Source organism: Lissotriton vulgaris, chromosome 8 (assembly GCF_964263255.1).
Source record: "Lissotriton vulgaris chromosome 8, aLisVul1.2, whole genome shotgun sequence".
Classification (NCBI taxonomy): Eukaryota; Metazoa; Chordata; class Amphibia; order Caudata; family Salamandridae; genus Lissotriton; species Lissotriton vulgaris.
Genome location: NC_141696.1, coordinates 1,371,519,078 through 1,371,533,119, shown reverse-complemented (window position 1 = coordinate 1,371,533,119; position 14,042 = coordinate 1,371,519,078). Strand labels below are relative to the sequence as shown.

The following is a 14,042-nucleotide window of genomic DNA, read 5'->3' as shown; positions in this document are numbered from 1 at the left end:
TGCGACACGTTTGCCGCTGCTCACATGTACAGGTCTCAGACTTTTGCACTTAGTGGGTAAAAGCACCTGGTTTGGAGTTGCAAGTCAGAGACCTAATTTTAAATACATAATTAATTCCTCCTGCGACTGAATGAATCCGTGCAAATCAGTTGGCCCTTTCACTGCCTGCTCACTATTCGCCATGAATCTACGCTATTCTGAATCAAAATCAAACAGCAAAATAGCATTTCAGATTGAGCAGGTCTCATACAAGATGACTGAGCCACATCCAAGCAGGAAGCCACCAGGCGTAAAGAACTGGCAAAATAAGTGCCTTGAAATAACTTAGCAACAAACTAAGTTCTGGCATGCAGAGGACACAAGCATCCCTCCAGTCTCCAGGGTACCAGAGAGGCTGATGGGCAATGTCCTGCAAAGAGGTCACTTTGGGAGAAGCAAAAATTATGCCTCTTAATGGTTGAGCCTAAGTGTAACAGTTTTTTTTTATATATTGCGCATTCGACCTGAAGGTATTGGAGAACTTTATATGAGCACCAGTTACATTTAACAAGGACTTAATTGTTTTTTTGGTAGGAACAGAGAGATAAAGTGATTTGCCCAGAAACACAGGATGTTATAATAATTATAGCAGTAAGCATGGCCTGAGTGGCAAAAGGTACACCCTGAATGGAGCACCAGAGAGACACTAGGCAGACAGCATGGCTACCAGTTTGTCATCAAAACTTTTTTTCATTGGTTTTCTATTGCGCGAAGTAGACCCGCGAAATCGGGTCTCAGGGCGTTTTACATAGCACCAGCCACAGCATCACTCGTCGCCGCCACAACATCATTCAGAGCCGCCACAACATTATTCAGCATCAATCTGTGCAACCATTCAACAACAACTGATTCAAATATGTTCTCTCAATGTTTCAAGCTTTATTACAAATGTCACAAAAAGATGTTGATATTTATTTGGATTTTGTCACAATAAAATACACTGAACATAATCTTCACAAAAGTTATTTACAACAGTTTAAACTATTAAGCTATTGCCATTATAAATTATAATACCTTTTATTTAAGTATTAATTATTTAAAAAAATTAAAAGCCATTGTTATTTGTAATATCAATACATCTAAGTCACTTAAATACAACACATATTGCATTAAAAATACTATAGGTGTCACATTTGTGAAAGTTAAAAATATTGGCATTGTAAATGACAAATCTATTATTTCACTATTTTCAAAACCAACACATAAATAAAAAAATTGTCATTTACAAGACCAATAGCTCAAACTTTCCTGATGCGAGACCTATTGCATTGCAAATGCTTGTTACTCGTGTTGTTACACGGTCTGCTTTATGTAGTCTGAGAGCACTATTTTTCCCTATTCTACCCACGACGTGCTTTCACGCAATGCAGCACACTGCCCGCTTTTATATTTTAATTAGTAATGGCGGTCCGCTTTAACTATAGCGGCCACCCTGCTTTATGTCATTTGCCAGTGCGGTCCGCTTTAACTTTAGCGGCCGCGCTACAAAACCTTTTTGTTTTATTTCAGTGAAAGCGCCCCATACCATGCTTTCACTTTAATATTGGCCACAACCCTTATTTTTAGACACTGCTGAGCATATTCAGGTTACAGTGAGTCGCTTCTAAACAAAATGGGCGCTGCTGCCATTAAACTGAAAGCATGGCATGGGGCGTGGTTAAAAAAAAACATTTGTTTATGAGCTTCACAAACAAATGTTAAAAGCACCCTATGCCGTGCTTTCACTTTAATAGTGGCCACGCCCCTTTCTTTAGACGCGGCTCGCTGTAACCTGAATACGGCGAGCAGCGTCTAAAGAAAAGGGCGCGGCTACCATTAAAGTGGTTTCACATTTGCGAGAGTTTGAGCTATTGGCATTAGAAATGACAATACCTTTTATATATGCAGCCCACCCTAACCATTGGTTAATTTCGCTGACAGTGATGACATTGTGCCCAAAGTACTTTTTGTGCAGGACCCACTATGGCAATGTCCGCTTTTTGAGACCCCAAAATATTTGCCATTTTAGCCAATGTTTCTTTTCATATATTGAGGAGAGTGGGGCAGCTTCCTGGCTATAAAGTTTTGCAAAAACCATGATAAAACAACACAAGCATGGACTTTGTCACAAGGCTGGCAGCCAATGCCAATCCTATTAGATTTGCCGATGCTTTTTTTATTTATAGATGAGCAAATGTGCGGCTTCTCCCCACTCGGTACCTGAGAGACATAGCTGATCTGTTTTCCAAGTCACTTTCTAATGAACGAGAGTAGCATTTACAAAAGAGACATCTCTATATATATATTTATATATATTAACACACACACCTATATGTATGTAGTGTGGAGTATGCATGGTGCTGTATCACACTGCCATCACAGACCAAACATTTTCAAATGAAATGTCCATTACATTTGAACAGACATACAGTTTTACTCTTAAAAGTATACTGCGCACAAACGATAATGTGTGGAAATGTGTCATCTAGTGTACTGGTTTATTTGGACAACTCAAGCTGGACAACCTAAAGCAAATAAAGTCAACTAATGGAAACCAAGCAAATGTGAGCTGCCAAACACAAATCCAATGGTAAGCAATGGGCGTAATGCATTCCCAGGGAATCTTTCAGAATTTCCCCAAGAAGTCGTCAGCGAACCAGAGAACTGCACCTTCTGGCAGGCTTCGACCTAAACAGGACAGCAAATGGAAAGAATGAAGCACTGGTCAAGTAAACGGTTATCCCATCAGCTCTCCTACTGAAGTGTGCTGCTTTTTTAGAGAAATGTGCACATGTGATCAGGCAAAATGCCTTCACTCACAGCACACAAAGAGCCAATGTCCACTGACCCATTACCCCATGATTGATGCTGTGGTGGGAGGAAACAAAATGAGAAAGTTGATTAGACCAATAGACGACCCAAAGCTTCTTTATGTATGTCTTTTTATGAATTGCTGTGATTACATGAGGCTGGTGAAAGAGCTGAACCTATCGAACGGCCGTATTGCAATACTTATACAAGACCGGGGCAGTGCTAACAAGAATACTTAAGGAAAAGGTATACGTTTTCTAAGGGAGTGGTAGCAAGCCTTTTTTTACTTATGTGCGTGAATTTAGGTTTAGGCTTCCCATGTATAGGTGCTCTTGTGTGAAGAAAATGTAATGTCTTTCTCTCAATCTTCCACAGATTTTATTAATTGCTAGGTCTGATTTGTCCTGGACACGTATCACATTTTGTATTGTCTTGCATAGGAATGATGAAGTGTTCTTGTTCGCAAGGCCATTAAAGATTCAGGTTTGGAGTCCAGAAGCTAGGCATAGAGATGCAGACTTAATGCAGTATTTTGTGACTTACTATTGTATTGTGCAGTCTGTAGAAAATGAACTGTGTAAACTGGATTTGGCTTTGTTTTTTTATATATGCAGGGCTTAATTGAAGACATGGTTGCAGGTAGGAGTCACTGGCACTCTTTTTTGGGGACTGGGACTTATTTTTAATCATTAGACTTTACCCCAGAACAAAGGAGAGGAACGAAGCAAAGGGTGTAAGCAGGAGGAAGAGAAAGAAGGAAAAACAGAGTATATTAATGGATAAAAGAGGTATGAGGTAAAATAAAGATTGGACTGCCTTGCTATTTGGCAAACTTGACATTCAGCTGCGGCGCCAACGGGCTTCTTAGAGAAATGTGGGCCCGGCACTTACTCTTTAAGCACTTTGTGTATTTTAGAAACCTCCCCAATTTAGAGATTAGATTTATGCTCCTCAAAAACTAAGAGTTGATTTATTCAGTATCAATATGTTTTCTAATCTTTGCATTGCACCACATTTACGTTTTATAGTACTAATGTAATTTGTGTTCGTACTTTTAGCACATATTTTGTAATGGGTTATTAGGGGTGGGGATTCACACACTGGTCACAATTCTGTCTAAGTCCTCCAAGTGTATTTGGGTACAGATAGCTAAATAGGCTTTGAGGGATTCTGGATGGTTAGGAAAGAATCTACCATGTAAAAGAGCAGAGCTACAATCCAGCTATTAGTCATGGCAGCATCATTTGCGTCTGTACAAAAAGATTACCTGTATCAAATAGCAAACCTAGATTATTCCAAGTGCATGTACAATCTATGGCTTTATAGACGTTTCCTTAGGGGAAACAGCACTGCAAAAATGCAGTGAAATGTAAAACTCCAAATGAAAACAATACTCCCTATTTCAGATGATATTTTAATCCTGCTAATGAGCTTTAATTAGGAACTTCTATCTAATCTCTCTTTTCCCTCACCTAATTTTTCTTATAGAGTGTACTGTGTACTAAATATAAGCTATGTATGGGATAAAGTACCCCCTGCTGTACAATATATGAATATTGCAAGTCACAGAGGAGTTCTGTGCCCATATTGAGGAACGAGGTCAAAGACCGACTTCCTTCATAAGGTCATGGAGCTCCGGAGTGACTTGCAATATCAATAAAATGTCTGACGGGGGCACTTTACTCCATATAATACATGGTTTAACCATCACCATACCCACAAATTGCTTAACTCCTTAGTGTGTTGCTCTTTGATATGAACGAGGTAAGATATTTGCAGACGTGCATAATCTGTAGCACAATCGAACACACCAAAAAGTAATTACATATTTGTTGCAAAAAGATAATAGAATCAGTTTCATTAAACGCTGTAGCTCAGAATCGAAACTTGCATAGATTCTTTCATCCCTATAGTTACCTAAATCATGCAAAAATAAACATAGTTTCACTGTCTAAACTGAATCAATAATTATGCTCTGTGTCCTGCCTTTATTCCTGGCTGCTGGCTCTAGCAGCATACATTGTACTACCCGAACACAACTCTAATAACTTATTACAACTGAGCAGCTATGCTATGTTTTTAGTTCAGGTAAGTACAAATGTGACAAGCCACATGTAATAAGGAAATTAGAGAGATTTTCATACAGAGTTTGCATGCTCCCATGTATTATACAATTACTGCTAATTAGCAGTCAGCAGCGTCAATGCTGGAATATTTGCGGTTCACTTGGGTAATGTCAACATTCAGATGCTAATGAACAATGCAGGGAAACAAAATATATTTCAATATTAAAAAAGGCCATGATGGTCTGGTACGGACTACTATGCTAAAGAGTCTACAAGCCCAATAAAAAAGTCGTCATATGCTTTTGCTGCATACATAACCAACTATCTGTTACATAAGCTGTACTAACAATGAAGTCTATATAAAAATGGTCATTGTAATACTTGACACAATCTATTTGTAGTGTCTTATGTACTGGTTGACCCTTTTCTTGTTGAGACGTAAAATAAAGAAAGATTGAAAATAAACTTCTTGAGAGCATAGGAAAAAGCTACCGCCAGATATTACCCTACTTGACTGGTGTCCTACCTTACAGGAGTGTTTGTAATGGAGGCGGTGTACAATTCAATGAAGACTTTGAGTTAGTGAGTGAACACTCAGTCTCCAGAACCACAATCTTATCATTTTTACAGGCCAGGCGGTCACCAGGAATGTCCTCATGTTGAGTTCTTTGGTCCATCTTAGACATGTAGTACTGCTAATTATTCTGGCAAATTAAACACATAACTACAGAACAATGAAGGAAAAAGTCATTTTCACCTTATAGAGAAACACTTTGAGATGGTCAGGTCCACTGTCATGCACCAAAATGAACTCAGGAGGAGACCATTTTTTCTTGTTGCAGAGCTCCATCAATGCGGATACTGGATGTTTACCTGTGGAAGTACAAAACGCATAATTATACTATACTTTAATTGTTATTATGAACTATCCATTCAACGTCCTATAAAGAAACACACCTGAAAGATCCTTTATTGCAGTCAAATTTGCAGATTTCTTTTGTGTCTTTTCCCCTTCAGCAACAAGGCCTAAACAGGACATACAAAATGTTAATACCATAGCATTTAAATCAATATTTATGTATCATGCCGCTTCAATCTAGCAGGACTACAATGTTTATAAAACTGCCACAGCATTGGTTTTCATATTAGGCTGAATAGTTACTTGAGGATTCTAAGAAATAAGTGAAAGTGAATTTTTACTAAATGAGCTGTCCAGTGCTATCTCAATTTGATGATAACAATGAATAATCTCAGTACATTCACAATAAAGAGTCAAGACTGTGTAGTAAAGACTAACACCTCACGCCATAGGAGTCGTTGTGTTGCTTCCTTAATAGCTTTTTTCGGTCACCACCAGTTTGTGCTGAATTTGGTGGAACCATATCTCAGAACTGAAATAATGGACATGGCAAATTTGGTACAGACTGCCCAAACGGTTCAAATGTCATAAAGGGGGCGGGAGGGCAAAAACTGTATGATTTCAATTGACCATTGGGTTTCCCACAGACTAAATTCATAAATGTTTGGACAAAAGTTCATCAAATATTAATCGCAGAGCGCCCTTTGTTAGTTTTGTGAATTTTCTGTCAGCCTTGCCAGAGGTACAAAGCCAGCATGTATCAGCACCAGCTATGGACCAATCGCTTTTTGCTAGTGATCGCTGGATAAAAAGGAATAATCTATTGTGAACGACATAAAAGATTGTTCAAGTGCATCATTTAAGTCCATAAGAAGATAGACACTGCCCCAATCCTCATAAATTCCTGTAAAGGGGGAGGTATGAAGTAAATATAGCTGTGCAGGGGGAAGATAATGCTGCTATTTACATACATGGGTGGGCCTTGATGAAGATCTCTCCTACCCACCAGTGGCAGTCACTAAGCCAGACCAGGGAGTCTGGGTACTAAACTGGATGTCACTTGGCCAGAATAAGAGTCACTGGATGGCCTGAAGATCACTGGGACAACACCTGGCTGAAAAAGTAGTAGCCACAGTTTTAATGAACACATTCAGTTGGTTGGAATACATGGTGAAAACAGTGACACTTGTATTCCACTACAGAATAACTCATTGAAAGAATTTACAGGCCGGAGCTGTGCTACTAACTCATCATTAAGAGATTTTGTGCTTTGAGTGGGAAATAACTACGGAACCAGCACTTAGACAAACTAGTTGCTAATTTGAGGGGCGGTGTACTTTCAGCTCAGAAACACTGTGTACTCAATAAAGATCTTGGCTTAGTCCAAACTACATTGAGGGACGGATTTGCCATCCACACTGAACATTCAGCCTTCTTTAGGGAGATAAATCTGAGATTTTATTGTAGGCTTTCTACAGAACCATTCAACTTAACTTTTAATCCACCTCCCCAGAACATCCACCCAGAGTCCACACTTTTAAGCAGGCAGTTTTAAAAGACTTCAACGCAACCAAGGGCAACATTAAATGTCCCTTTTTCAACCTGTAACACAATGAGATGCAACTATCAAAGGAATTTGGCAATTACCCTAACATCACCATTAAATCAGCAGATAAATGAGTGGCCACGCTCATATGTCATACATCGACTACAAAATTGAATGCTGGCGACAACTAAATGACATTTGCTATTATCTAAAGATCGAAATGGACCCCACCATAACACTACAGAGAGAAGTCAAGGAACTTGTTGTAGAAGCCAAGGACCGTCATTGGATCACGCGGCATGAGGCTACATTTCTACAAACTCCCAATTGTAGACCGTAGTACTTTTAGATCAGCACCAATACTCAAACCACAGAGTCCACCAACAGGGAGACCAATCGTATCAAGAATTTGTTACATTCTGGAACCACTCTCACAATTTACAGATTGTTTTTTGAGACCATTGGTCACCAATATGCCATCTTATTTTAACAATACCAAAAACATTCTTAATCTCCTGGATACTATTGAATTTGAGAGAGGAAAACATTGTCTAATAGGCCATGACGTAGAATCACTATACACCTGCATTCCTCCAGATAAGACCCTGTGTACACTACAGGCCCTTCTTAATTCTACTACACACAACTGCCTGACACATACCAATGTCATAACAAACTGCACAACTTTCAGTACGAAGATCAATTCTTTCCCCAAATCACTGGTAAATCCATGGGCAGTACTTTTGCTATGAGCATGGCCAACCTTTACATGCATCAATTTGGAGTCAGTTACACACTTATTCTGCCTCCAACCCACACTCCCCACATATAAAGCTTTAACAAATGCTAAATCAATGATATTTTGATCATATGGGACAGTGGCAATGGTACTATCACAACTTTTATCCATTTGCTCAATCCATGTAATAGACACCTAACATGTACATGTCAATTCAGCTAAGAACAACTTCCATTTCTTGACCAACTGCTCTATCGTGATAGAGGACAACTGACTACTGAATTAGACATGAAGCCCACAGACCACAACTTTCTCTTTATTATTGACACTTATCACCATAGGTCACTCAAAACACAAACTTCTGGAAGGCTATTTCCTATGCCTCAGGAGAAATTGTTCAGCTCTCAAATCATTTAAAGCACATGCTAAAACACTGAGTACTCAACTTTCACAGAGATCCTATGCTCCTAGACTTTTTTGTTTAACCAAACAAGGAAGAGAGCATGGAATAATAATGGAAAAGGCTCTCCTAGAAACACACAACAAAGTAACTTTTAACAGATTGGTCTGTGTGAATACATTTTCCAGGTTTCTGGAACACCATCAAAAAGGAGATTGAGAAGAAATGTCCCGTCCTTAACACTGGACAAATAAACCTTGCCAAGACATTTTTCAAATTCAAAAGCACCCGCAATTTGAGGGAAACACTTGTCCACACAGGACTACGTATAACCCAGACTAGATCACAGGCAACCCTATCGTCATTCTCTAGAATTACTGTACTTTCCCCCATGTTAAAACTGGGCCTGATCACAGCGTGGACACTACAACAACAGACACAATGCAATAGTGAAGGAGTAGTCAGCTTGTTCACCTTCCCAAAGATGGATTTTATTTTTCAAAAGAAAAAAGCAATGAACCCCTTTGTCATGGGAAGGTTCTCCTATGGTGTGGGTGTAATTTTGCAGTTTTCACTTCCCCTTAACACCAGGTTTTAGCTGGTGGTGAAGGACAGCAAAAACATGCCATTTGTTGGCCTATGCTAAATAGGGTGAGCGGACAAATGGCAAAACCTCAGATGCCCCTTACTCCTTTAGGTTGTCGGTGGTGTAAATCAGAGGCGCAGATAAAGTAGTCTCAACTTTTGACATACTAAATATTTGCCTGACTCTAAATGAGGTGGGCGGACCTTCAGTTTGGTGGAGAGGGTACTCTGTTGTAAAGACCTCTCCCACAAACTCTAAATCGGACCCAATGTCTAGAGAAAAAGATGATCTAGCCTTTTCAGATATCAAATTGTATATCACATTGCCTTCACTGATGTAATCTCTAGTATTTTTCGCACATAAGAATGCAATCTTTGTTATGTTTCCATATGGGAATTTATCATGCAGAAACGAGCACCAGATTTACCATACATACTTAAGCCACCTTTAGGTCAAAAGAAAGTCAGATATAAGACATTACAATTTAAAATTCCTCTGCTCAGTCTAAAAACAATTTTGAGTACTGTAGGACATTGTTTCATACCTTGGAATCGTGGGCTATTCAGAGTGGCAGAATATTGGATTGGATTAAGTTTATGACTCTGCTATACAGGCACCAACATTAGATTTTGGTGATGGAAATTAGGGGGGTGCTTCAGCCTTTCTTATAACAAAATTAAAGGGGTACTTCTCTCCTGACCCATTAAGTAAATGGACGAATTAATCCGAGCTGGCCAATTAACTGCTCTATACAGTCAATTTATTAACGGACATGGGCCGGTGCGGTGACATGCTCTTTTTATATCAGTTTACTAGAAATCCTTTTTTTTTTTTAATGAGAAAGCAAGATCGGTATAAGAATAAGTATGCAGGTGTGGTCCTACATTTGCAAATTCAACTACAGATTTGTCAAAAGAGAAAATCGGAGATCTGAGAAACCTGGAAATCTACGCTAAATAGGTTCACATTATACTCGAAATGCTCTACATAAGGCTGCTGACAATATTCCACCCTTTGTTATATATGCCTCATTGATTATGCAGGAGATTGGCTTCACATGAACTGCAGTGTCTGAAACTGGAAGAATACTGGACTGCAATATTTAACTTTGTGAGTGATTACCTGGGTGTTTGGATTAAACCATTTATTTTATTTATTTATTTTATGTAGCTTATAAAGCGCACAGCTACCCCCGGAGGGGTGTCCCGGCGCTAGAACCTGAGTCTTAGAGGGGAGAGAAGGAACATAAGGGGAAGTGGCATGATAAATCAGAGTCTAGAAAAGAGCCAGGTTTTAAGTCTGGCTCGGAAGATAGATTCGGAAGGGCAGAATCTGAGCTCGACTGGCAGCGAGTTCCATAGTTTTGCAGCAATGACACTGAATCCTCTGCCACCCATTCTAGATAGTCTAAAGCGGGGAGAGATCAGGAGGCATAGGTCATTGGATCTCAGAGATCTGATGGAACGGGATATTGAAACTCGTTTTTTTAGGTAGTTTGGTCCGCGATCATTAATAGCTCGGTGCGTCAGGGTGAGGATCTTAAACTGAATACGGCTGGCCACAGGTAGCCAGTGCAGTTCCCTACGATATGCGGCAACTGGCTGACGATAAGAAATGTTACCAATCAGCCTCGCCGCCGCATTCTGGACAATCTGCAGCCGGTCAATCAGGTATTGGGGAGCTCCGGCATAGAGGCTATTAGCATAGTCCAGGTGGGACGTGATGAGAGCGTGGGTAACTGTCCGGCGGGAATCCAAAGGGAGATAGGGGAGGATCTTCCTGATCATGCGTAGCTTCAGGAAGCAGGCAGAGGTCACTTTTTGAATCTGAGTCTTGCATGACAGGGAGTCATTGAAATGAAAGCCCAGGTTACGGGCCGAATGGACGGGAGAGGGAGCGGGATCGAGTGCCGAGGGCCACCACCAGGAGGAGGGAATGGGATTTTTCTGGTTAAAAAACAGCACCTCTGTTTTGTCTGCATTGAGTCTTAGATGGTTTTCAGACATCCAGTCACTGATGTTGTTAAGGCACCGGCGGAAGTTGGAGAACGCGGAGTCAGAGTGGCCTCTAAAAGAGAAAACTAGCTGAGTATCATCAGCATAAGAGACCACCCTGACTCCGTAGGACTCCACCACGCCGGCCAGTGGGGCAAGATATATGTTAAAAAACAGAGGGCTGAGGGCTGAGCCCTGTGGCACACCGCAAGATAAGGGTTTTTCCTCCGATCTGAAAGGCCGCAACAGCACCCTTTGGCTTCTTCCAGAGAGGAAGGACTCGATCCAACTGATGGCAGTGCCGCCAATGCCCATGTGCCGTAGTCGGTCAAGGAGGATGGGGTGGGATACCGTATCGAATGCCGCGGACAGGTCGAGGAGGACCAGCATGGCCTCCTCGCCTCTGTCCACGCACTCCCGAATGGTCTCCGAGACCTCCAGCAGAGCCGTCTCAGTACTGTATCCCGCCCGGAATCCAGATTGCGAGTCGTGCAGTAGTAAGTTGTTCTCCAAGTACTCCGTGAGTTGCAACTGCACGGCTTTTTCCAAAACCTTAGCAGGTTTGGGGAGGAGGGAAATAGGGCGGTAGTTGGAAAAAACAGTGGGATCGGCATCTGCCTTTTTTAGAATTGGGATCACCAAGGCTTCCTTCCAGGTGGTAGGGAAAAAGCCATGGTGCAGAGAGGCATTCCAGATAGAGAGGAAAGAGTCGGCTAGCAAGGGGGCCAGTTCACCCATAATTTTGGCCGGAACGGGGTCAGAGGGTGCACCAGACTTACAATGAAGGAGTAGTCTGATAGCATCCTCCTGGGCAAGTTTATTGAAGGCAAGAAGGGACGGAGAGGTAGGGGGATCGATCGACGGGGATCGAGGCGTTGGCCCTTTAGGGAAGGAGACGCAGAGTTTATCGATCTTTTCGAGGAAAAAGTCCGAGAGACCTTCACATAGTTTCTGGCTCGCTAAGACCTGAGTGGTCCTGGCCGGAGGGGTAATGAAATCTTTAACGATGGAGAAGAGGGTTTTTGAAGAGTTTTTGGCTTTAGAAATTTGAAGCGAGAAGTGATCTTTCATGGCTGTTTTTTTATGTTTGAGAAATTTTTTCAAGGCCGTCTTGTAGGCAAGCTTAGCTTCAAGATCGTAATTAAGTCTCCACTTCCGTTCGAGTGCTTTACAGCTACTTTTTTCCTCGCGGAGGGAGGTGGAGAACCAGGGAGCGGAAGGACGGGATCTGGTGGAAGTGATGAGTTTCTGGGGGGCAATGTGGTCAATAGCGTTGATGAGGGCGGAGTTGAGCCTGGCGATATTAGAGTCGATATCCGGGGATAGATGGTCCGTCTGGAAGTGGAATATCGGGTCCAAGGAAGCGCAAGTGACTTTGTGCCACTTCCTTCCCAGCTCTTTCCTGGGCACAGGAGGGATAGGTTTGCGGTCTAAGGTAAAAGAAAAAGGGATAAGGTAGTGGTCGGACCATGTAAGAGGAAGGGAGGGGGAGACGGTGATAGTGGGGAAATTAGCGAAAATAAGATCCAGGGTGTGACCCGCCACATGAGTAGGACCGGTAACAAGTTGAGTGAAATTAAGGCTGTCCATGACTTCCAGTAAATTATTCGCTTTTGCACAAAGGGAATTATCGACGTGAAGGTTAAAATCACCTAAAGCTAAGAAGTATTGATGTTTCAAGGCTAGATCAGCTAACTGGTGGGTGAGAGCGGTAAGAGACAGGGAAGCCGCCGTGGGGGGGTTGTAGATTAGAGAGCCAGCTAGAATAACAGCCGCGGAATCGGATACTGAGAAATAGAGGGCTTCAATGATACCAATGTTGGTAAGTTTGATAATGGACAGCTGAAAATGAGATTTAAAGATGATTGCTAGTCCGCCTCCCGATTTTCCCCCTACACGATTAACACATTTTATGTCATAGCCTGATGGAATGGCTAAAAAGATGTCCGGAGAGGAGGAGTCAGTCATCCAGGACTCAGTGAGGAATAAAATATCCCACTCCTCGGAGGAAATCAACAACCAGATGTCATTGGCATGACGGGGGAGAGACCGGCAGTTGACTAAGCCTGCTTTCAGCGTCCGATGATTAGAGGCAGAGAGCTGCGGCGTGGGATAAGGTAGCGAATGGGAAAGGAAGGGCGGGAGAGTGAAGTTGCATTGAGGGCAATGAAATGGAGCTGATTCAAGATGGGTAGGGTTGCAGGGGGTAGTGGCCGCACAGAGGGAGGGATTAAGAGAGTGTAGCTGAGAATTGGTCCAGCACACACGAGCAGAATCAGCAGCATGAACAGGGGGACAGGCCCTGGGCCCGGTCCAGGCCCGGACGGGCCCAGACGGGCTTGCCTTTGGCGCGCCTTCGGCGCGCAGACAGCGCGCCCGCTGCGCCCGTCCGCTGCGCTTCCTGGCGAGGCACATGATTTATACCCAAGAGGGAGGGCGTCACGGGGGCGTGGCCAGCTGAGGTGGGCGTGTCTAAGGACGCGCCTCGCCCTCTGTAATGGCGATGAGGAATCGTTGCAGCGCTGAGAACGCTGTTTAAGCAGGGGTGAGTAGGTCTTGAGTTAAAAGCAATACACAATCAAGTTTTTTAAAATGCGAAGGGTTCACTCCCGGCTTCCGCCTCAGGAGACTCACAATTCTATAATGCCGCGCTGTCAGCTGCGCGCGCTATTTAAGGTGATGTCAGGGGGCGTGGCCAGCTGAGGTGGGCGTGTCTAAGGACGCGCCTCGCCCTCTGTAATGGCGATGAGGAATCGTTGCAGCGCTGAGAACGCTGTTTAAGCAGGGGTGAGTAGGTCTTGAGTTAAAAGCAATACACAATCAAGTTTTTTAAAATGCGAAGGGTTCACTCCCGGCTTCCGCCTCAGGAGACTCACAATTCTATAATGCCGCGCTGTCAGCCATGTACTGCCCTTGATGATTGTCTTTAAGCGCAGATTTCCTTCATATGCTTATCTCTCAATTACTATTGGATGATTTCACTGGCAACCACAACAGACGAATTTCCCCGAAGTGGTGTTGTC

At 42.4% G+C, this 14,042-nt stretch overlaps 1 protein-coding gene across 4 annotated transcripts in view; it reads right to left on the bottom strand.

Annotated features, from left to right (window-relative positions):
• The window catches only part of SON (SON DNA and RNA binding protein), a 614,305-nt gene that overhangs the window by 3,427 nt on the left and 596,836 nt on the right, over window positions 1–14,042 (bottom strand). For all 4 annotated transcript variants that reach the window (XR_015299365.1, XR_015299366.1, XM_086935336.1 and 1 more), the window contains 2 exons: window positions 5,853–5,921; window positions 5,653–5,768 (listed from right to left, as the gene is read on the bottom strand). Coding sequence is in view for 2 of the 4 variants with exons in the window: in XM_086935336.1 (XP_086791462.1) it covers window positions 5,653–5,768; window positions 5,853–5,921 (185 nt within the window). In the remaining 2 variants the exon portion in view is untranslated. The remainder of the gene's footprint in view (window positions 1–5,652; window positions 5,769–5,852; window positions 5,922–14,042) is intronic.